At 35.3% G+C, this 25,722-nt stretch overlaps 1 protein-coding gene across 23 annotated transcripts in view; it reads right to left on the reverse strand.

The window, feature by feature from the left end:
* The window catches only part of BBS9 (Bardet-Biedl syndrome 9), a 291,318-nt gene that overhangs the window by 247,509 nt on the left and 18,087 nt on the right, over nucleotides 1-25,722 (reverse strand). For 10 of the 23 annotated variants that reach the window (XM_086847613.1, XM_086847607.1, XM_086847703.1 and 7 more), the window contains exons 6-9: nucleotides 14,560-14,734; nucleotides 10,765-10,849; nucleotides 8,855-9,038; nucleotides 7,725-7,854 (exon numbers count right to left, since the gene is read on the reverse strand). In XM_086847613.1, the coding sequence (XP_086703739.1) occupies nucleotides 7,725-7,854; nucleotides 8,855-9,038; nucleotides 10,765-10,849; nucleotides 14,560-14,734 (574 nt within the window). Of the gene's footprint in view, nucleotides 1-7,724; nucleotides 7,855-8,854; nucleotides 9,078-10,764; nucleotides 10,850-14,559; nucleotides 14,735-25,722 lie in introns of all 23 variants that reach the window. The other 13 variants (XM_086847597.1, XM_086847592.1, XM_086847648.1 and 10 more) reach the window with 3 other exon arrangements.

A 25,722-nucleotide genomic window follows, 5' to 3' on the forward strand; every position in this document is an offset into this window, starting at 1 on the left:
ATCTACACTCTAGTAAGTTTATCATTTTAGGTTAAGTTTATTCCTAACAGTTCCTATAAGATAATACTGGGAGGTACAAAAGGAAAATTAGATTATTCACAGATTATAAAAAGGTTAATAAGAATAACCATAATGTGTCTTTAAAACAGATTTATTCAGAAAGTTTGAAGAATTACATAACTTTTAAAACACTCAACTCAAATTAGTTTACATTTCTTTCTCCTCACAGCTGCCTGCAAGTTTCAAAATTCACCAGCATTTCAGTAGGAAAAAAGTGTATATATTTTTTACTATTACTTTTAATAATATTTATAATTGTGCCCTCACCCTGTCTGGTGAAGAACAATGCTGTTTTTTCAAAGCATCTCTAGCACTTTGCACTAGTTACTGCCTCTCAGTTCCACAGCTTGGCATAAATGCCCTATATTCTCCTCCTTGTACAAAAAAAAGTCTTTCAGGTTAATAGCATAATAAGACATTCAAAATCAACAGACTGATACTTTTTATAAAAATGTTTTTCAAACAAGACATCCAGCACTTTCATGAGTAGAGTGTCAGAATACATCCATAAACTTCAACCCACTGCTCAATAACTAGCTCCAAGACTGAGAGTTCAGAGTCTGATGCAACCTATGTCACAACAACTAACACAACAACTGGCATAGACAAATAGTGGGTTAGCCAGAAAAAAAAAAAAAACATGATACTTGTTTAAATGCAAGGATCTTATATAAAATACTGGAGGGAAGTTACTTGCATTCTTGTTCTTGAGAATTTCCACTTTTACGGTTTTCTCTAGAACCATGAAGGCAGGAATATTTCAAGTGTTATTCTAAAGTTGAAACCCTTACAAAATCATATGACTGTAAAAAGTAGGTTTTTGAAAAAGCAAATAAGTGACATGCAATAAAATTAGGGGAGCTGGCAATACGGTCATGTGCTTAGCATCATAGAGTAAACACCATTTGAAGCTAGCTTGCTAGAAAAGACCATCCTGAATCCCAGTGTATGCTGGACATAGTATGTGGCACATCTACGTCTTTTTCAGGATCAAAATCCTACTAAAGTAAAAGAAATCACATTCATTTTTGTGGCTAGGATACACATATTTTCAAAAGACCTTTGAAAAGAGTCATATTTTCTACTGCCATCTCTCAAAAATCTGGTGGCAAATCAGCAATGAGAAAAACAGATGCAATCTTTTTTTTCTTTTTTTCCATAAAAATATTTCTTTAAAATGCAATTATGTTTGAGTAGAAAGAATCTAGAGATCTCTGCATTTAACTTCTCAAATCAGGCAATGTTCTTACAGAACACTCACATAAAAATTTATATATATACGTGTAAATAACTGAATAGTTCATACCTATGTCATAACTAGCATTGCCTCTATTGCAGTACTACTATACAGAAAGGGAAAATCTTTCAACAAACTATAAAGTTTCATTCCTGCAGTTTTCTTTCCATAAAACTGTGTAATAATTGCTATGTTTTGCTGGGTTTATATGTAAGTTTTGCCATTTTTATACAGTGATTCTTTAACAGTTGTGGTAGCTGTGGTGATGTCAGTTATAATAAGGAATAACAGATGGGCTGGAATGAAGAACAAAGTATTTTCAAGCATCTGGATAGCTAAAAAATTCAATTAGGGGAGTTTTATTTTGACTCCACCCACTATTATCATATATGTGGTTGCACTTTTACACTTTATATACTTAATTCAACTACAATATTTCTCCATGTTTTTTCCAGTTAAATTCAATTCCTGTTGTCTTTCTACTATTTGGAGATCCCAGCTACATAAAGCATGTTCATCCAACAATACTCAATATACTACAATTATGTGCTGGGAAAAAAGTTCTAATTTCAAGCTCATGTTTGAACCAGGCCAATACTTTCTCACAAATTGATTGCAGATTTTAATATTCTTCTAAATTCAAACACTTATTAACATGATTTCATAGAAAATAAAATTTCAGTCCCTTCATTAGTCAAATAGTCTCTGCTTCTGTATTATTCATGCAAGGTGAAAGACTCATACAAGAATACCATTACAAATTTTAGATGTAATTATTTCCCTTATTTTGTCTTGTAAGTAGTAAGAAAATTGGACACTACTATAGCAAGTTAAATCAATAATTTTTCAGTGATTCAGTAAGCTTCAGCACTTCCTGCATCTCAGACTACACAATGCAACCTTAAGGTAATAAATTTAGTTTCTAATTCAGCAAAATCGAATACAGAACTGTGTATGTGAAAAAATTAACACCAAGAGCCTATGGGTAGCAGCTTTTAAGAGATGCCTGATTAATATTACTATCTGACATAGTCATAATGGGCTCATGGTTCACGTACCAATTTTAGAAGTTGAGGCATGACCCCAGCAGTCAAGACTGCAGAGGTCATTCTTGGAGAAGCAGTATTAGCAATTCACAGATAGAAATCACTTCTTGACTGCAAACTGAACAACACAGAATCAGTGGTGATTCTGTGGGACCCTGTGATATATTTATGGGATCACTGTTCCAAATAAACCTAGGCAGACTTGAAGTTCATAAAGAGCTGAAGTGTGGATAAAGCTTGCTAAGTAACCCGGCTTGTCATCTTGAACATATAAAGTCCACTTTATTTCCTGACTTTTCAACAGCTACTTTTGTTTAAATAAGATTTTTTTTTCCCCATCTCAAATAATGAAAGTCTATTTACTAGCTTAACTCAAGCTAAAAGGTTGAGTGCTGGAAATTTAATATTTTAAGAAACTCAGAAATTCTAATTCTTTGGAAGAGATAAATTACTTCCACATAAAAACGCCTTTCCAGACTTCTTTATATTACCTCTTCAGAAAACACGCTGTTCCACTACCAAGTAAAATTATATTTATCTGTCAAATAAATGAAAGTGAAAGCAAATATTCTAGCTGCTTTCATCAACTTGCCCATACCTGTCAACCCCAGATAATAAAAGCAACTTCACATTTTACAAGGCACATGCATCATTATGTGGTCTATTCTTTTAAGAATCTTTCTTCCATGTCCTGCTCACAGATATAGAGGTGCATACAAATGATCACAAAACAAAATTGGTTACTGTATTCTAATTTTCAGATGTAGCTCCTAAAAACAAGAGGCACTACATATGCAAAGCATCTAGTTACCTATAGACAAGCTCTACAGAATCACAGAACATACTGAGCTGGAAGGGACCCACAAGGAACACCGGGTCCAACTCCTGGCCCTGCACAGGACAATATGTACAACTGTTTATATAAAGCCACAAGTTTTAAAGTAATGGGTCACAAATGTGGGAAATGAAATCAGTTTGCCATATTCAGAACAGGTGACTTACCCCAAACACAAACTCACAAATCTCTGCCTCACTACAGTGACTCTAAATTTTTTCTTTCAGGTATTACTAACCAAATTCTAATGTGGCTCGAGGGGAAAATATCCTTCATTCAAACATTGCATTTGCTGATAAACTGGTGCCTAAAATACTAGGAGTCCCCAGTAGAACAGAGATGGAAGAAATATCCCACAACATATCCCCTAAACTCTGAGGCTGGCTTCCTGTCACAGCTGTGCCTACTGATAAATTCCACATGAAATCAACATTTTTTTTCCATATGGATACCACCAGACTTAATCTCTCAGTGGACAGTCAAAAGCACAAATAACCAAAATTAGAGACATCATGAAACACTGATTTGAAGAAAAGAGGTATTTGAGCAAGTTCGCATTCTATTTCATTTTAAAAGAAAAAGTCAGGCTACCTTTTAGCATTCACAGGCTTATCAGATATAACTTGAAGACTGTATACAAACAATATCAAGAACTAAGTACAGAGTAGTGAACTTTAGAAATGTTCAGAAGAATAAAACCTATCTCCAATTTTAAGGCTTCGTGCTTTCCTATGGCAAAACATAGGTTCATAACTCGGTAGCAATCAAAACAGAAGCCCCTTTCTTAAGACTATATCCAAACTCAATGTAAGTGTACATATAATACTCTGTCTATGTGTTTTAACTCAACCCATACTGGCATTTCAGATGTTTGTGGTAGAAATATCCTAAAGGCTGGCAACACAAGCTATTTTGCTTCAGACTGAATGCACCTTAACATCATGTTCTAGTTTCAGGCCAACCAGGACAGAGTAACTAATATTCAGTGCAATCAATCAGCCATTACAAGATGTACTCTTAGAAACAGCTCTGCCAACTGTCAAATAAATAGAAAAGTAGTTGTCTAGGTATTATAAACCACTCCAAGGACCTTTAATGGTCAAGCACATGGAGGCAGAATAATTCAGATACAGAAAGCAAACATGACTTGTGATGGGCTCATAAAAAGTGAGAAGAGAACAAAAGAGACAGAGAAATCTTAACACATCTCAAGAAGCAGCAATCAGTGAAAAATTCATGGTATTTATAATCCATAAATGTAAGAGATATTGCTCATGAGACTTCCTTTGCAAAGGAAATGTGGAGGTAAAAGAAGGTCTTAGGAAAGAGGCCTCTCATGAAACAAAAAAATGGAAACTCAAGGGCAGGAAAAAAGAAAATGGACTTTAAAGTCAATTCTATGAAGATACTTACATAATTATGATGGATACCAAGCAAATACTGCTCCTTACAACTACTATTTCAACACTGAAATTTTGAACAGAGTAGGAATTCTTGTCATTCCTTTGTGTAACTTTCCTATATTTCAGCTGTTTCAACTGCAGCATATGGATAGTTTCTCTTCAAACCACTTTAAAAAGGTTTGGAAAGTGCGGTTTGTAGATTGAGTGGGGGGATGTTTGGGGGTTTTTAATCAACTCACACAGAACACCTCAACCATTTTCTTCAAGAGCTTCAGCTTCAGTGAGAGTGTGTTTGCACAGCCATAACTTGAATGGTAACAACCCTGGGCAAGCAAAAATATAACTGTTCAAGCAGGCTTATCCATGGGAAGACAAATTTGTGCTGAGACAGAGACCTAAGCAGTTCAAATTAATTTAAATTGTCAGCGTAAGTGGTTACACTTCTGAAGCAATCCAGGCAGTGTGAAGTATGTAGGAGTCCCCTTGACATTACAAATATGTCAGAAAGAGTAACTAATATACATCAACAGAACCAGAATATAAACTTCCAACAAAATAAGGGACAAACTTCTATAACAATTACTAGAAATGAACTTCCAGTTCAGTGACTAGAGATACTCAGGGAAAACCCAGAATGAGATAAACACACAAAGTTTTGCCTGTGGTTCAAGTTTCTGGTCACAAGCTTTTATAGCAAATTTTTGACATCCTGACAGAGAGCATTCAGTTTTTAACAGAAGGCAAAAAGTTTAAAAGCTTAAAAATACATAACTTTTCGAGTGCAGAAATACCTAAAAATGTTCCAAGTAACTGCTTCTCCTTGATTCTATTTTTTCTTCCATGTTTCTGAAAATGTGATGGAAATCAAGCAGCTTGTACTGGAATTTGATCTTGAATGTTGTAGTATATTACTATCTACATACAGGTATTGCAATAGATAAATACTGTATTACATGTTATTATAAGAGGAAAAATCAATTCATAAATAATAAGGGGGGAATCACAAGTTGCTTTTGTGAGGCAATCACTACTCCTACCCTAAGGGATTTACATAAAATAGCTTCTAATAGCATTTTTCTTATCCAGCAAGCCAGAGTCACACATTAGAAGTAACAGACATTATGCCTTAAGGAGAAAATACAAATGACCATGTAAATGAACATACAAATGAGCTGTAGAGACAACTGTTTCAGAATGCTCCATTTACTTTGTAAGTATTATTGCAATAAAAGTGAAGAAAGTAATTAATTGGCATGCATCATATCTAAGGCACTTCAATCTTTCAGCAGTGTAGGATTAACAACTTTATGCTTATTAAAGTCCTTAATATTATTTATGTTACAGTACTACTGTGCTCAGAGGCCCAAACTAAGACAGGTCTCTCCTGAGTACTAGAAAATCATTATCACATTGACACACAAGGAATTCTCTTTCAAAATATTTTAAAAAACCAGAAAAACCACATATGCTCTGTTTAAGCCAAATTACTATATCTACAGGCTTTACTACAGTTTTTCTGTTTAGCTCATTTATTCTTTTTAATGCCAGAAGTACAAGCATACTGCATATTTTCCAACAGATGGGTAAAAGTACAGCTCAGAAACATACAGCCCTGGACCTCTCCCTGCCTCTCAGGCCGTTGGGTGTAAGCACACAGATGCTCCTTTGTTTATCAGTACCTGAATAAAGAGGTTTGCATAACTAGATTGCTGTCTCTCCACCTGCTAAAGAACACAACCCCAAGTCAAAACCTGACATTTGTAGATCTGTGGGAATTCCGAATCTAACTGGCAAATTGAGCTGGGACAGATTTTAGGCTCTCAGATTTCTCCCTAATATCAAACTGCTCAGTGTTGACGTTCACAGGGAACAGGCAGAATCTGCATAAACATTTTAGACACATTATTGGAACAGATGATTCAATATAATGGGTTTCCAAACAAGTAATTGTATATACAAATATTAGTACAATCTGCTATTATAAACATCAATGGTTTTTTTCAAATTTTTGCAATACAAGTGTTTTTTCCATACTTCAAAAGCTGTACTGTCATATCCTGCATAATTGACTTCTGGGTTATACTAAGTGGCCCACTGAGACTCTTCATTATATTTCACTTGTTAAGACCAGCTGGATGAAAGCCAGCCCAACCCTCTCCAGAGTCTAAAAAAACATAAATTATGAATAATTTTTTTTAAAAAATTAGGTATCTATTAGTAACAAACAAAACACAAGCATCCCTCAGATTACTCGGCACAACTCAGCAAAGCTAGTTAGTCAGATGTTCTATTTCCATTTGTTTGGAGATAAAATGCTTGACTTGTGATGAAATGTTTAGCAATGCAGTGTATGTTGGCTCAGCAGCCACCAGCCTGCTGAGGATCAGTTCTACGTGACAAGGATATTCCTACTGCATCCCCTATGGTCATAGGCACTGAGCAACCAGCACCCAGCCCAGCTCTGGGGGCACACAGTACAGGCATAAATTGGATTGTATAAAAACACTGTCTTGTATAAAAACACTGTCTGTAGTTTGCTTATTTCAGTGACAGTCACAACGCAAGTTGTAAACACGTCCTACTTTCTCTTCACCCAATCCTCTACCCAACCACTTTTCCCGTGATCTGTCTTATGCTTCTTTTACAAAAAGTTTTGGTCTGTTGCAGTGCAGCCCTTGGCAATTTAAACAGTTCCTTAATTTCTATAATTTAACACTGGATTTTAATAACCCATTCCAACAAATCACCTCTGGAATGCATATGCTCTTAAATGCTTAATGAAGAACAGATTTTCACTGAGATTCCCTATTTTCCTGTCTCAGGGAAGGACCTTGCCAGATTGCACAACCACACTTTTCATTCTTTTCAAAAAGAAGCTACTGGGCTGGAACTATGAGACTCCAGGTTCAAACTTCACTCAAAAAAAACAGAAAATCTAAATCACGATAGAGCAATTCTAGTATTGTTCTAGTACACTCATTAATGAAATGAACATTTTACAAAACAAAGGAAAAACTTAGAATTTTCCTTTTAAAAGTTAACTTATTTGCTACATACCTCAGAACTGTTTGTTAGGATCTAGATGCAAATTACACAACCAGAGATTAATCTAAGTAAAAAGTAAACTTTAACTAGTTACTTACTGAAAATTCGCTACTTTTACTGACACAGGAATGCAGGGAAGTTGAGTGGCCCATTTCAATGTAACATCTTGATAAACATTCAACATTTTACTGTGGTTTGCAATTAAAGTGTTTATTGTTCCTTCTCGCACTGTTCAAAGATGAAAAAAAAAAAAATTAAAATGAAAGATTTTTCATTAGCCAGTACTTTTCTTTGAGCCTTATATAGTTACGTTTTCTTTTATTTTTTTAGCCATTAGTTGTTATAAATTAATTTATTATAAATAATCAAAAGTTAGGAAAGTTACATTGACACTAACCAAGGACATATGTGATTAATTGTGGATACCAATTTCAATTGCATATTACACAATATATGCCACAACTTGCTAAGGTTCTGGCCAGCCTTGTTTGGTAATTTAAAACACAACAAACAAAGACTCATAATGGCCATGTTGGCATGCCAGGATAAATATGACAAAATACACATTGATTAAATATCCGCTACTTACACTATTCATTAATTCTTTATTTTGTGAATACCAATTAAATGTGTATGCATTTATAGGGTGTATTTATAGTATAATTCAAAACAAAGCATAAAATGTGAAGACTGCTAAGATCAAATTTGTAAAGATTAAAATGATATTTTAAGTTCAAAAGGAGACATACTGTCAAAAATTTATCAGACAGTTTTTGAAACATTAAAAGAGAACATGTATTAAGAGTCTATAATTCTCAACAAGTATCTAAGTTGTTTCCACCAATTTATCGCAATAAACTTTGATCTTTTTAAGAATCTGTAAGTATCAGAAGGTCATAAATCAAAAGGTCCTCAAACAGAAGGTCCTCAAACACAAGTTTACTCTTCCAAAGACTGTCATTCTTCTGTGCTTGCTGCTTTGATAGCCTGGGCACCAGACAAGTACCTCCATGATTCTACAGATCATAGACTCACAGAATCATACAATGTCTTGGGTTAGAACAGACCTTAAAGATCATCTAATCTCAACCCCCACTAACATGGGCAGGAACACCTTCCACTAGACCAGGTTGCACAATACCCCACCCAACTTGCTTATTCAGAAAAAAATATTTATTCATTAAAAAAAAAATTAACCAAGTTAAAGTTAAAGCTTCCTTTTACAAACCTGAACAGTAAGGAATGAAGCAACTTGGATTGTAATCAAGTTTTTTCATGAATCGTATTTGCCCATTATCCTTAAGGCAAAAGAAGTTTCTCTCACCAAGCACAAAAACAGAAGAAACTCCCTGATTAAATGAGACAACGCATATATCCAGTGCTTGCTCTCCGATGTTTAAAACCCAATCCACCTTCAAAAGAAAAAGCATGCTCCAGAAATCAAGTGACAACTGCATATTAAAGACAAAACATTGAGAAGGCTCAGAGCTAGTCAAATTACATATCATTTACATACACAGAAAAGCAAAATCAAGGTCTTTTTCTGGATAAGAATTATCCTCTTATTCTTAGGGCAGTCAGCAGTCAGCAACTTTCCTTAATGTGACTCAAAAAATGTCTTTTTTTTAATATGTCATTAATTGTTTGCTATGCAGTTCAGTTAAGTACATTTAGAATTTAAAATACACATCCCATTCAAAATGAAAATGCTTTATACTTTAACTAATTAATCCAAGAATAGATATTTAGGATAATTTTCATCTGCCTCCATGCAAGTCTTTGGTTACTAAGCAAAAGGATAAAGAGCAAAAGGTGACAACTTATTCTACCAATATATGTAAATGGAAAACTAGACAAACATTTCAGGTGTGTAAGTCAATATTTATGCTTGCAGTCATTCATGTACACCCTTTAACCTGGAGAATGCTTGTGTATGTCATAGTTTGTTTACTTCTCCAGCTACATACATTGATATAATAAGCAACTACTTAGAAATCCTGCCTCCCCTGTCTTTAAACAATACTACTGCTTATTGACACTTATCATTGATTTGTTTCTTCAGCTCCTCTGATAAATTCCAACTAAACACATGTGCAAAAAATGCTTTTGACTTCTGCCAAGCTGGTTAAACAGAAATTTAGAATTTTGAGGTAAAAATATATCGAAGTTCAACTGTCAGCAATTCCTATATGAAATGTCAGCATTAATGATTTTGCTTAAAGAGCATAGAATGTGCCAGAAAATATCCTGGCACATCTGATATATGAAACTAGAAGTTCCATCTTAAAAGTTAAAGGGAAAAAACCAGCTGATTATGTTTGTTTCCATGCATGCTTCAAGTTTTAGATTAAAAACTGTTCCATTTTCAGTATATCTGATAAGTCTCCAGGTTTTTTTATTTATAAATTGCCTTCTCCCACTTCTATATGTAAGATTCAGTCTACATGTGTTTGAAAAATTCTACAATTAGCCCGAGGAAGGAAGATGCTCTCCCAATATTTTACTGTTGAGCCTGAAATATGATGAATCAAGCATTTTATATATGCAGTGCATTTAGCAGACAAGCAACTCTACTGCAGGACCACAAAAAATTAAATTCTCTTCCTCTTAAGAGGAGGTAGCTCAAATATTAAACTAAATAGTGACAGGGACCTCCAGAAGACTTTTGAATCCACAGGGTTTTGACAAAAATAGTTCAGGACGCTATTTATGGAAATATTTCACTGTGAATTTTTCTCTAAGTACAAAGGATTCCCCAAGGAGAATGAGATTCATTTTCTACAATACAAAGTCACAATCAGACTTCATTTAAACACATGAGCAATAATCCAGGTATACCTATTTATCTATTTTACTACTGTAGGTTCTGTATTACAAAGACTGCCTTGGAAATAGTTATTTCCACCACAGTAGTTTTTCTTTCCTCACTAGAAGAACAGCAAGTTTTAAGGCCCAGCCTTAAACAACAGAAGCCCAAAGAAACCTTAATAGAAATCTACTGGAGTCTTTCCATTGCCCTTAGCAGAAATTGGATCAGGTCCTTTGTCAGCAGACAATGTTTCCATTTGTTACTTAGCATCAGTCATTTCAATATGTGTGCAGTGTTCATAGAGGGTATGTAAAATAAACAGGTTTTACCAGAAGTCTTTTTCCAGAACTGAGTTTTTGCTGTTCTGTGTCTTGTCTTTCATCAGCATCTGTTGCAAATGCCATCACTTGGTATCTGTTACAGGCAGTTTAAAAATATTAAAAAAAAAAAAATTATATCTTTGTTATATTACCTCTACACTGAGTAAAAAATAAAATATAATTCTGATTATACATACACAGTAAAATCACAGTCTAAAAGGATGGTTAGAAAGCCTACTGCAACATGTCTACTGTCAGCAAAGATGTTAAGACTAGTATCAGTGCAAGGTAGCAGCTAAGTGTAAAGGTAGAAATTAAAACAAGCATTTATATTCAGATTTTATGAGGAATTAAAATAAATTCGACAGTCTAAATATTAGTAGATAGAAGTACAGACCACAAAGATTGAAAAAATAAATTATCAAACTGTGCAGTCGGAATTCTAATAAAAAAATGACCATTTTTTGTACTTATTAAGCTTTTAAAAAACTTCCAAAACCACTCAGAAATACAATCTGCTCTATCTAATAGTGCAACTTGCAAGCACCTCCATTAAGTAAACTAAGCATCTCCAATCTAGGAGACTGCAGTAAACTGGAATCAGGAGGTGGCACATTTAACAAAAGTTGGAAGGTTTGTGGCATTTTATTATTTTAACTGCCAACAAACGATACTAAGAAAAATTGGCAATGAAGATATTTGAACTATATCAACTGCCATAAAAGCACTGCACATCTATCTGTCCTCTTTACACCTATGCAATCCTCACTGTTCAAACTCTGTCCTCATTGACTCTTCTGTAACTGTTTCCTGAATTTGTGCTGGTATCGTAATTCACTGATCTACCCTGTTTCTTGTGTATACACATAGATAACCTGTGGAATACTGAAGGTTTCTAGATAAGTGAAATAAACAACAGAATAAGACCTAACTTAGACTTATCCAAAAAGACAGCACTTAATTCTTGAAGTCATGGAGTGCCATCAGTTCCTAAGCTTAAACCAACACAATTCTGAATGTTCCAATTCAATCTAAAATATCAGTACATATTTTTCTTCATTGTCAAAGCTGGAGATTTAAAATTACAATATTCCTTACATTTCATGTGTGCTGCAGCGCAGCAAAAGGACAAGGCGTAATGGCCATATATTAAAACACAAGAAGTTACATCTCAACATGAGGAAAAGCTTCTTTACATTGAGGGAGGCAGAGCAGTGGAATAGGCTGACCAGGGAGTCATGGAGTCTCTCTCCCTGAAGAGAGTCACAGCCTACCTGGATATTCCAGTGTCACTCACTCAAGGTGACCCTGTCTTTGCAGGGGGCTTGCACAGATGGACTCCAGAGGTCCCTTCCAATCCTAACCAGTGATGCTCTGCTTGCTACTGAAGGATTTTAGTTTCTAAAATTGTTTTACTTACAAAAGTAAACTATGTACTTCGAGTAAGAAATCTAATTGTTTAAGGCGAATGCTATGACCTAGTAAATAATATTGAGAGAGCTGCTTTTAGTACAACTAGGATGTCTTTAACTGTCATCTGTATGAATGAATTTACTTCCCTTATTCAGTTTAACACTTTTATAAGAGAAGTTGCAGATTCACAGAATCACAGAATCACTGAATAAGTTGAGTTGGAAGGGAGCCAGAAGGATCCTGACCTAACAAAATTTTCTCTTCACCATATTTTATTCTTGGAAACTAGTCTTGGAAAGCACCTTAACATTTTATTAACTAATCAGAGACATAATACAGATGTTTCAAATAAAGCTCACATCAAACAGCAATATTTAAGTCAGCTAGATGCATATGGTCTTTCATAAAAAAAAAACTCAAGCCACAGATGACCAACACAAACTTTCAATTTAGCTATCACATCAAGCATATAAGAGGCATTTTGCTTTTAGATCTTGAAAGAATTCAGGATCAACACAGTAAAAATTGCTTTCAAATGAAGTCTCTAAGAGCTATAAGAAGATGGATAATTTGAAGTTTAGCAACTTATTCTGCTAAAAACACTAGGTAGAACTGTTGTATTTTTTATTCAATACCATAAAAATAACCTCTTCTCTCCTTAGCATATCTGTTTCCTTCCCTTTAAAAGGATTACTTAACTCTGTTCTAATGTTCTAATATTTCAAACACAGACTAGAGATTAGTTCCATTACTGTTTTAACATTTGACACTTAAGACCAATAACCAAGTGAAAAATTTGTTTAAAACTATATCCCTACAGTAAGTACAGTAAGGATGGCATGCTTTTGAATTAGTAACAGACTGATGAATAATTGTAGGCACATTTTTTGTAAAGGTCAAGAATCTGAACATAATTTAAACATATGAGATGTTCATTTTAAAGGAGAAAATATATCTTTATTCCTTGACACCAGTATTAGATTATATTATAATTTTATTCTAATATTGTATTAGAATTTTAATTCTAAATTCTTAGGAAAATTATTAATTTTCTATTAAATTACTTTTATTTGCAACACATATATCTTGCCCAGTTTTAAGAAAACAATGCATGATACGTATAATCTGATTAATCTTAAGCAGCAAAATAAAAAGAATATTGCTTGAGGACTACAGGTGACAGAACAGGGTCTGTTCTGTCAAACACAAAGCATCGTGTTTGACTAACATTCCGTAGATTAGATTCCCAAGGCATTATTCATAAAAAGAGGCATTCTTATTTTCTTAAATATGTATGATTACCTCTGAAAAAAATCCTTAAGGTACTTGCCCATTCCTTCAGCCTCATGAGATTCCATGAAAGGCAGACCCATCAAACCTTTTTATAGTAGCCACTTCCAAAAATTTGACATTGTCCTTGAATTTCAGGACTTGGAATTTGTCCTTCTGTCCAGGATGAAAATATTAAAGAAATACTGGCTCCAGTATCATCATCACTCATCTTTGGCTGCTGGTTAGAACTGTGAACAACTACTGCTCTGTAAGCTTGACAGCTCTGACACTTTTTCATCCATTTTAGGGGGTGTGGATTTTTGTTATCACAGGTAGTAGCTCTGCTTCAAACACCACCCCACCCCAGTTTACTGCTAGGGACAAAGATTCAATAACCCTAACATTAGTCCTCTGTGAGAAAAAGGGTCTGAAACAGGGAAACATCTCGTTTGAGAAAGGCTTCACAGCAGACATACACCACAATGTCCCACTGCTCAAGCATCCACCTAATTCTAAACAGATGAATATTTGATAAACTCTCAACATGGTGACTGCATCGAGAGCCCCATGGATTTAAGCTGCTCCTTCAGAGTAAACATAAATGCTCCCTTTTCTGTCTTTCAAAAATCTTTCACATTCTCTTTCTTATTCTCTATTAGATTTGTGTCTGATTGGCCTTACAATACATAGTCCCTGTGCTTGGAGGGAGTGAAAATGTCTTGTGCAGTCTTTACTTTCCATAAAGTTAATATGGTCACAAATTAAAATAGCTCACAAGAGTTTCATCCATGTTCCAATGCTGAAAGCACAGACTAGACTGAACTGAAGCAGGGATAAAAACTGGCAATTGGGAGCAACACAGCCTTGATAAACTAGTAGACTTACTACCTTTATAAAAATAAAATAGGACCATAAAGTCCTCAGTACTCACAGCACACTTTCTTCTACAACTGTATTCAGACAGTAATTACTCAGCAACATATAACATCTTTCCTGCAACTACTTGCTTTTGGATACTCCAGTAAAGGCATTAAAAATTAAACAAGATTACTTTCAATGTGTTTACCTAGTAAATGATACCACCAAAGTGTACTATAATTACTGAACATAAACACATACTTGTAACTCTCAACCTGCTGACAAGAAGACACTGTAATGAAAGAGTCTGTGCGAGAGCTATAAGCCAAGGGACCAGGAAGAAGAAAACCAGGTAAAAACCGGCCAAAAGCGTAACTTTCTTGTTCAAACAACATGAGCATCCCATCCATGGACTGTATGCAGATCAAATCTCGACCTGAGGGAAGCAACAGAAAGAAATACAAAGGAAACAAAGCAATGTTAATTGTGTAGTTTTAATACTAAAACTGTGAGTAAATTAAAAATGTACTCATAAGTAATTCTAACAAAAGCATATTTTCATTTATGGGAGTGTCCACTATGAGGAAAAACATTAAATATTCCAACCTTGATAAAAGCTTACTTTCTAAAATAAACCAATTAGATTGTGGAGACAAATAACATTAAGAATACATTAAAAAAAAAAAAAAAGGCAGCAAGATATTTTATTTCAAAACAAAAATCCTAAGGATATAACTATTAAAATTTCAGTTTAAAGAAACATTTCAATATTCCCAAAACATCAAATTATTCTGGTTCCTAAATGCATCCATAACTTAAAAGTAGCCATAACAAATATGGTTTAAAATAACCAATTCTGTTCTTTCAAGTCTACTTAAGCAACATAACAGAAAGTCCTACAAATATGTGTTGTTGTGAAAATAGTACAATGGTAATGTCTTCCATGTTTTACGCTCACATTTTCTGTCTTCAAGGAAAGAAAAAACAAAGTTCAACTCTGTATTACTAGCAAGTATAAAAAAATCAAATAAAAAATTTCAGCTTGGAGTAAATTACTTCAAGCCTTATACATTATTCATCAGCCGTAAGACATGACATGAGACACGGCTTGTCATGCCTCAAGTACAACAATATAAATTCAAAGTCTCATTGAGAAGATTCCTGAGATCAGAAGCTGATTATGCAGTTTGCACTTCATATGTAAGGGTGACAATTCATACAAACAATATTTTTTAGGCATTCAAAGAGAGCTATACCATTAAGACTAACACTTTCTTAAGCTGAAAGAAGCATCTCTCCTGAATTCATAGATAACCTCTTATCTAGCAAACATTACATGAAATATTCAAATGTCTATTGTATATTCAAATGTAATTCAAAATGTCTATTCACCTCAATTACAATACTCTATTTTGTCTCAGGAATGATTCTGTATGCATGAAAGACTCAAAAAAATTGTCTGTTCACTAAGTTCCACCCTCAATCCTTTAATAAGTTTTCTAACATAGGAAGGTCAAGCAAAATAAAAATAGACTAAAACTTCATTCTTACAGTTTCATAAAGGTAACTAAAGTCAAATATTCAATATCTGAAAAGCAACAAACATACAGTGCAAAACATTGTTCATCTCCTTTGGCTTTTAAAAGCACAGCAGCACTTCTTAATATACCCACCACCTTGTTCATCTTATTCGTGTTGTTCCCACTCACTAATTTTCAAATTTGGATTTTAACTAGCTTGTACTAGTGGGTCAAACTCCAGTTATCCAAACTATTACATGTAAAGCATAATTAAAGAAAATTAAATTGTGTATGAACTCTTATTTCCTAGATATTTATAGGTCAACTTATTTCCTTCAGCCATTTGTTTTTAATGTATGCCCAGTGAATGGAGTTTTTATGTTTCACTTTGAAAAATGCAGTCCTCCAAACACTCAACCAGAAATGGCCATTTCAAAAAAGCTTATTGCAGCCAGTTGGCCTTGCCAATGACACATTTATAAAGTGAAAATATAAACCACAGTATTTTCTGCATATCAGATGGAATCACTTAGTGTACTCTACACAGTTTCAGCAGCTTGCATCTCAGGAGGAACGTCCATTAGCCAGAAAGTGTTACTTTTAAGCACAAGTCTAGCTACTGTTGTGTTGTAGTTTTGTTATTCTAGCAGAATATGAATATATTTACATCTCACTTTTAAGCCACAATGTATTTTCAGAGCTAATGCAAAGACAAAATGAGAGGCAGGTAGTAGTTCTTTGAAATAAGCTTCTAATTAAATCTATTTTGGAGCTCAAGTTTTTTGCATGTTAATGATTTCCTGTACTCAGAGCTTCCCCTCTGGCACCAAATTATTTTCATAGAATGTACATTATGTAATCACAGGGCCTGAGCACCACAAGAAATCAGGCAATGAAAAATGAAGTGTGATAAATTGGAAATCAGAAAAAACTTTGTAAAATTACAGAGTTTTTGAAGACATCAGCAGAGAAAACTGCTTTCAATGGTAATCAAATGCCTCACTAAAAGAGTCTTGTGTGGAAGGAAGCATCAATGAAATAAAATTAAAAGGTAAACTGGCATTTACAACACACTCAGGAGCCTAAGAGCTCTTTACTGTTACATGGGAAATGCTTTCCTAATACGATAAAAAAGTGACCAGTGAGGTAATGCACATAAACTATATATTCCCACACACAGTCCTGACTTGAAACAAACAAGTATGTTTTCCTCTTCCTTCATCATTGAAATTTGCCCCTGAAATTTCTCACAGCAAAGGGAACACAGGCTTCTCCAGTTCAAACCCACTCTGGAAAATTCTATTTGCTTCTGAGTATTGCTCCTTTAGCAAAGCAGATCTGGGGCAATTGTGAGAAAAGGACTTCAGGGATCAGGTCTGACGAATGGAAAAAACATTTGAAAATAACTTGAGCAGTTCTTAAAACAATGTATGCCTAGCAAAAGAAAAGTCTTACATTTCCTCCCTAACCCAGTGCAAAAAGCACGTATCAGTGTACATTCAGAAAGAACTCTGAATTCACTAGCTTGGTGGTCTGGTGGCTGCTCTACAGAAAGCAACAAAGTTCAGAGCTTCAGCTGTGGCCATTCATCCTAGGCCAGAGGATCTGACTGCCAACACCCTGAACACAAGCAAAGAGGAAAACTGCCCTGCATCACTCAGTGATAATGCAAGTACCCATCCCAAATGATGCACAAAGTATATACACGTTCCAGCTGATACTGACTGGATGCTTTTCTGCTGGAATTGAAAAATCACTCCAATGGGAAGGAAATATAAATAGAATAGTGCATAGGAAGAACTTTAAGAGAAACTAAGGAAAGTGTTTAAGGAAAATACTAAGTCCTTATTCTACTAAACCATTCTGGATATTAAAGCATTGCAGTAAAATATATTCGTAAGTCCCACCACAAGAGACACTCTCTGTAACAGCACTCTCTGTAAGGAGCCTCCCTGGTCAAGTTCTAAAGCATGGACACAGAGCTGTCATGAAAAAAGAAATGCCCTTGGTTCTCTCACCCATCATACTATATTCTAACCTCTTGTAGATTTCTGCCTGCCATAAAACATGAGGAGGATTTCAGGTGGAAAGAGAATCTTGAACCATTGAAATATCTCCTAAGGCAAATCAGCCCTCACTCACACAATTAATCCCTTAGACACTTGTGATATGTTCCTTTGTTCTTAATTCAAGTCTTATCACAGAAGACAAGGCAGTTAAATTATGTTACTTGGGAATGAGACCTTTCAATCTCCTAACCAGAGGTAGTGGAAGGACCCTTAGGGAAAACACCAGTATGTTTCAAGGGAGTAAGACAGACCAGCATGGAGTATAAAGATCTCAAAGCATCACAGCTGCAATGTCCAACATATTAAAATTCCTCCTGAAAGAAACATAGTATTTGGCACTGTGTACACATGACAGGTAAAGTCTCTTCCCTTAAACAGATTATAGTACAAAAATTTGTTTATTACAACCTTCATATGAAGCAAATCATTTTTTCTACAATTGAAAGTGGATGTTTCCACCTAGCGCAAGAAATACTCTCAGTAAAAATGTTCAGGCAGCTATGAAAGCAGTGTTATTCAAGGTTGTTCTTTGTTTTAATGCAGAAGATTAATTATAGATAGCATAAACAGAGGAGGTCTTGAAAATGGCTGTATGCATGGATGTAGCCTGAATAATGATGATTCATGAAGAGATGATAAAATTCTTCCCCTCAGATTCTTCTTTGTTTGTTTGATTCTCAGATGTTTGTTGCCATAACTTTTTCAGTAACTTTTTCAGGCCCTAGAAGCTGCAGAAATCTTCTAAGAGCCTTGCATTCATACAGGCATTACAACACTGGCATACACTTTTTCTAAAGCAAGTAGGAGGAATTCCAGTCTGTGAACCCTTCTGCTCTCATCTGAAGTTATATACCTACCATACATTTTATAAATATTACAGAACATCTTACTGAACTAGCAAATATCCCACAAACAAGTACTGTCACCAGTCGGCCTTCGAAATCAGTAACATTTGACTGAATAGTTCAGGCATCAGTTGGATGCCTGAAAGGATGATGAAAACATCAGTTGGATGTTTTTAGCCAATCATAAATTAACAGCAGACCTTTCACTGAGTCAACATGAAGTTGAATGCATACCCTATTTTTCAATATTTTAGATACTTTCAAAAGTTGTCAGTAAGATCTTAAGTCACCATCATAAAATAAATCTATCAACTTTAAAATTCCATTTAAAACAGACCTGAAAACTTACAATGAAACAGAACTACATGATCCCACTGTTAAAACCCAGTGAAATTCCCAATCTTTTCTACTACTTCTCCTTTTATAGTCTCCTTAGACTAAGAAGCTTCATGACTGCTAAGCACTTCCCAAAGCACTTTGATGTATGAAGCTCTGTCTCAGGGAGGGTAATGAGAGAGTCAAGAGCTTACGGGTCAGGATTAAAGAGCAAACAAATAAGAGTGACACTGTTGTGGGGGATTGCTACAGGCTGCCTGAAGGGGAGGAGGAAGCAGATGAGGTCTTACACAGACAGCGAGAAGTAGTCTCACAGTCACAGGCCCTGGTTCTCATGGAGGACTTCAACCACCTAGACATTTGCTGGAGGAACCACACAGTGAGGCATAAACAACTCAGGAGGTTCTTGGAAAGCACTGGCACTGGTAGTGAAGGAGCCAACTAGGAAAGGTGTGGTGCTGGACGTTTACTAACAAACACAGTATGGTTAGAGAGATGAAAGTTGGGGGCAGCCTTGGCTACAGTGACCATGAGATCATTAGTATCCTTTGAAGAAGAAGCAGGTCAGTGAGTAGGATCACAACCCTGGACTTCAGGAGAGTTAACTTTGGCCTCTTCAGGGACCTTCTCAAAAAATCCCAGGGGAACGTGGGGTCCCCAGAGGGACAAAAGGTCCAAGACAGCTGGCCCAAGCAGTTCTGTGGAACTAATTCCTCAGAATCTCTGGTCTAAGCAGTTCTGTGGAGAAGGATCTGAGATAAACAGCAAAAAGTCCATGAGCCAGCAGTATGCCCTTGTGGCCAAAAATGTCAATGTTATCTTGGGATGCATTAGGAAGAGCATTTCCAGCAGGCTGAGGGAGGTGATCCTGCCCCTCTACTCAGCACTGGTGAGGCCACATCTGGAGTGCTGTGTCCAGTTCTGGGATCACCAGTACAAGAGAGACTTGAAGTTCCTGCAGCAGGTCCAGGGGAGAACAACAAGGATGATTAAGGGATGAGGTCATCTCTCCTATGAGGACAAGCTGAGAGAGCCGAGCCTGTTTAGCTTCAGAAAGATGACTGAGAGGAGCCCTCATCAACGTTTATAAGTATCTGAAGGGGGAGTGTCAAGAGGATGGACTGAGATTCTTCCCAGTGTTGGCAAGCAATAGGATGGGGGGCAGTGGGCAGAAACTGATGTACACAGGAAGTTCCACCTGAACATGAAGAAAAACTTCTTTACTGTGAGGCTGAGGCTGAGCACTGGACCAGTCTGCCAAGAGGGATTGTGAAGTCTCCCTCTCTGGAAATATTCAAAAGCCATCTGGAAACAACCCCAAGTAATATGCTCTAGGGACAAGCAGGGTTTGTGGACTAGATGACCTCCAAGGGGCACCTTCCAACTTTACCCTTTCTGCGTGATTATTTACTAATTTTTTGAGCTAAAGAATTGTTAAAGATAAGTGCTGAAGAATGATCTCAAGAAAAACTGCAGTCGCATCCAAAGAGCTCATTGAGAATACATATAACAAAGTCAGATGGCCATAAGCTTACAGCACAAAAGTGAGGGTTTACTGTACAGAGTATTAGAGGAAAGTCCAATATCCAATATACCTTCAAGAAGTTTCAAATATACCCCAAAAAAATTAGAAATAAACGGCTTGACTTAATTTGCTAAAAAACACCAAGGAAACACAGCCATTTTTCACATTCAAGTCATTTGTCTATATATATCCTAGGCTAGTAACCAACATACAGAAAAGCTTAACTCTTACTTTGTGGCCAAATGAGTCAGTGAATTACATCTCTATCAAAAAAATCACCATCCTATTAGCTTCCTTCTTGGCAATCTCAGAAAAGACTTCACAGGTTTAACAAGCAGGAACAATTTGTAATCCTGTATTTTAAGACTGTTGGAAACACACTGAGAACACTCAAATGAGGAGTTGGCTGTAAAGGGGCTGATCGCTGATGGGGGCCAGGCTGGGCATCAGTCAGTGGGTGGTGAGCAACTGTACAGTTCATTATTTGTTTTTCTTGATTTTTATTTCTCTGTTCTTTTTATTACTATTATCATTATTATCATACTTTGTTTCAAATTTTGAACTGTTCTTTTCTCAACCCACAGGTTTTACCTTTTTCTGATTCTCACCCCCATTCTACAAGGGAAGTGGGAGAAAGTGAGTGAGCAGCTGTGTGGTACTTGGAGACTAAGCTACCACAATGATGTAGTAGACTGATTTTTGATAGGAATGATTTGTACCAAACATAATAACCCAAAATAAAATAAGCATAAAGCATTACATCTTGTACGAGATACATTTCAACCCTCTAGGTAAAGCAACTAACAAGGGTTTGGTGACTTTCCAAATAAATTCCTATAGGTTGGAGACTATTTTGTAATGGAGCAACAACTGATGACCATTAGAAAAATAAACAGAAGCTACATACACACACTTCTGAAAGACCCTTTGAGAAGACAAAATAGACTAAACAATTAGAAACTATAACTGCATTCTTTTGGAGGAAAAACTATGGGGCTGCAAACAAATCTTATAGAAAAATGCATTCACATGAAATGCTGAAACATTTAAATAAGAAAGTACATATGTAAATAATAAAGCTGTACATAGGTTTGAAGTAACAGAAAATCCATCATGTCAAACTATTTATTAGACAGTGTAATAATATATACTGTGTTTCTAAACTTTAGAGACAGCATCTCTAAACTGAAATAAAACATCTGATGTGATCTCAGACAATTGACTCACAGGAAACCAGAGAATGTCAGGCAATAGCACTAAGAAAAGTTTGGAGATTAGAGTAGGATGATGAATTAAAATGAGTCAACAATATGTCATCAAAAAGACAAAAGACGGATTGGGTCATTATTAATATACATGTACTATTAAAAACATGAGGTAATTATTGTTCTGCCTTGGCACTGACTCTTGGCAGAAGCACTGCAGAAACCATAGCCCCACAAGCAAGACACAAATTTTATACTACCACTGCACACTTTTGGTACCATACTTCAACACAGGAAATAAGAAAAAGTGTCATACGGAATTCACCGAAGTTTTGAAAAACAAATCTTTCACTTACATATACAACTGCTCCCAAAGCAAAGTTATGTATTTCTGCAATTGATTTCACTTCATTTAAACTATAGTTCTTTTTTTAAACAAATCTCTGGTTAAGAGATTTATCTAGAAATTCATAATTGAGGCAAAGTTCTGGCATACTGAAGGCAATGAGAACTTTTATTTCAGTTAGGCTGTGATCATTAGGCTACAGTCATTACTGTTAAGAAAAGCTGAAGAGGGCAAAAGAAAATGGATTGTAAGAGACTCAGAGAACATTTTCCTTGATTATTTTTCCATTCACTTGTTCAATTTAGAGAAGTTCTAACTCAATTATTAATAGGAAAAAAAACCAAAACAACACTTTTCCAAAGTTGAGTGAGAAATCATTTAGAAGTAGTGGTCAACAGCAGATCTATTCCATGAAAAGTTTTAAGCCCAAACCTTTCCAAAAATCTGTTCTTATGTAGAAGTAATTTAACAGGAAGGCAACAGTTAAATATTCTGCTCCTCAGCTACCCAATAAATTAAAGTCTGAATTTATACTGCTCCAGTATTTAAACATAGTCATAAGATTCATTTAACCTTACAGCATAAAACTCAGCTGATAATTTTTTTTCTGACTAACACCTAATAAAATTTATTCTTGCAGAATTGTAGAAAAGTTAAACACAGTCTACCCTCCTCACAAAGTTTCCTGTTACAAGATTGCATGGTTTATGCATATGTTGTATTTCATTATTTAAAAAATTCCTCCATATAGCACCTTCTTTGTTGTAACACTCAAAATACTTAGCCTCTAGGCCAGTGCTATAATAAAAGTAAAATGAGTTCAAGGCCATTTGCTGAGAAAAAAGATAGGTTCAAGATATTTTCACACCTTTCTGCTTGTAATGTTTTCATGTCAAAGCTGTATTTTCTTTTTGCCTTCCCTTTGCTATTGTTTTATTATCTGCTTTTATTGGTAGGGTATCCATGAAACAACTTCTAACAAATCTGAACTGCTCTGGAAGCTGACTTAAGGCATTAAGGTTTCAGATGAAAATGTCAATTTCAAAGCCTGTGCTTATTAGGGGGATCCAATACTAAATCATTTATCAACTCATTTGAAGAGTTATAGAAAACTGTGGTTAATTCACTTATTACTTCTTTCACTTAATTTTACTTAATTCACTTATTATTTAATTCACTTATTACTTTCTTATTAGATAATGTAAGTGTGTAGAATCACATAAAGCAGTAACAGTGCTTTTGCAGTCCAAAACCATTATCTATAAGTAAATGCCACTCAAAAAGAATTCAGCAGCTAAGAAAGCAAAGTTATTAAACTATGATTTCTGCCTGTCACTAAATAAAATTATTATTCTGTTCAAGAGCAACCCAACAGATTATATCCCCCACTGGTAAGCAATCAATATGCTGTTTCTTTAGCTCTTAAGAAGATGAAAAAATTTTTAACATTGGAAATAAAAATTTAAAAAATGAAAAGGAACACTGGAAGTATTCAGAGTATTTATACACACACCTTAATGTACCACTTACACCCTGAAGAGCAACCACATAACCCAGTCCTCGCCTGCGAAAGGGTGTCCTACTAGAGCATGTGATCGTTCACATACTTCCTAAGCACTTCAGAGAGCAGCTCAGGAAACCTGCACCTCATTCACCAGTCCTCAAAGCAGAGAACTTTACTATTCACTTCTTACATACCATTGTTTGTTCATATATGAGATACTATCCTGTCCAGCATTCAGTCTAATGCACTACTGACCACAGGAAATTTATGTGATAATCTGTAAAGCTGCCAAAGTTTCAAGTAACAGTGGCTTAGTTTTTACTTCAAAGCCCTTCTCTACTCTTCACATTACTTCTGCAGAAATTTAGTGCATATACTTTCCTCAAACATAAGTCACATCTGACTCAAGACAAACAAGGCAAAGAATGAAATTGTAACCTGATTTGCAAACTATTTCAAAGAAATAAGGGCACTTTTCTTCCACTATAAAAAGCATAATACCATCATTTCTTATAAACAGGTTCCACATCAGTAAATACCTCTTTTTAAGAACAGTCAGGCCCAAGAAGTACATTGATTGTTTCTCAGAATGTAGAAGGACTTAAACTAATGGTATAAAGTGGCTAAGTCCTAACCCATCCAACAGAAAATGGTAAAGTAGGAGTAGGAGTCATGCTCCAAACTACTGTCTTCTTTCACAGAATTCTCTACAGGCAGAAAAACATACCATGTCTAAACACCTTCAATATGGACATGAAAAACTCAAGGCACATAATTTGTCAAGGTCAGAGTTTATTCTGTATGTTGTAGGTACAAAATTAAGGTAACTTCAGCACTAATTATCTAAACATCATGTTAGAAAGAGACAATAAAATTAACTATGAAGTAATATGAAATTATTTGCACTGAGTCAAAAATGAGTTTTGCTTAATGCCCATTCCCTGCAAATCTTCTACTGTGCCAATATTTCAATTTAAAAAATGTAAATTCATGAGATTCTTAAGCAGCTGATAATTATTTCAACCAATCACTATGTGATTACACATCTTTAAGGAGTTTTAATATTTTTACATTAAGATAGTTTACTACTACTATTTCATACAACTGATGTCAACAATGGTAAATTGATTAACCAAAATTCTGCACAGGTAGAACGAATCATCATTATTTTAATTAAAATAATTACACCTACATGATTTTGGTGTAACCATAAAAAACAAAACATGGGAATAATATAAAATTATGACCAAATTTTATCACAAAATGTAACAATACTGGCTCAAAATCCAATCACTACCTAGCTACCAAAAAAATACCCTTCTCACTGTTTTTCAATTAACATTGTTTTAACTTTATTAAGACTAAACAATATATGGAATATTGCTTAATAATACTTGACTATTTTTAGATTAATACCAGATTTATGCCTCAGAAACTGAACTGGAGGCATACTGCATGATAAAGAATAAGAAAAGGAATTCTCAACTGGAACCACTTGCTTCACTCTATTCCTGTCTTTTAAAGATGGAATAACATGCAACTTATTTATCAGAAGCTTTCAATCAGCAAAAAAAAATTCCATCACTTAGGGTGTACCAGCTAATACAACATTTTAAATTATTTATGGGGATAAACTTTTAGAAGAGCATGTTGTTATAGGACAAGGGGCAAAGGTTTTAGTAAAAAAGGGTTGATTTAGATTAGACATAAGAAAGAACTTTTTAACAAGGAGGGTGGTAAAACTCTGGAACAGATTGTGCACTAAGGTGGTGGATGCACCATCCCTAGGTGCATTCAGGATCAGACTGGACAGGTCTCAGAGCAACCTGATCTAGTTGATGATGTCACTCTTCTTTGCAGGGACCCACTAGGTCAGGTTGCTCAGGGGCCCATCCAACCTAGCCTTGAAAAATCCCAGGGATGTGACACCTCTCTTCTTTTAGAATGAAACCATTCCCATTTGTCCTATCACTATCTGCCCTTGTAAAAGATCACATTCCCTCTTCTCTGTAAGCCCCTTTTAAATAATGTAAGGCCACAACAAGGTCTCCCTAGAGCCTTTTCTCCAGGTTGA

Source organism: Cyanistes caeruleus, chromosome 1 (assembly GCF_971803275.1).
Source record: "Cyanistes caeruleus chromosome 1, bCyaCae1.hap1.1, whole genome shotgun sequence".
Classification (NCBI taxonomy): Eukaryota; Metazoa; Chordata; class Aves; order Passeriformes; family Paridae; genus Cyanistes; species Cyanistes caeruleus.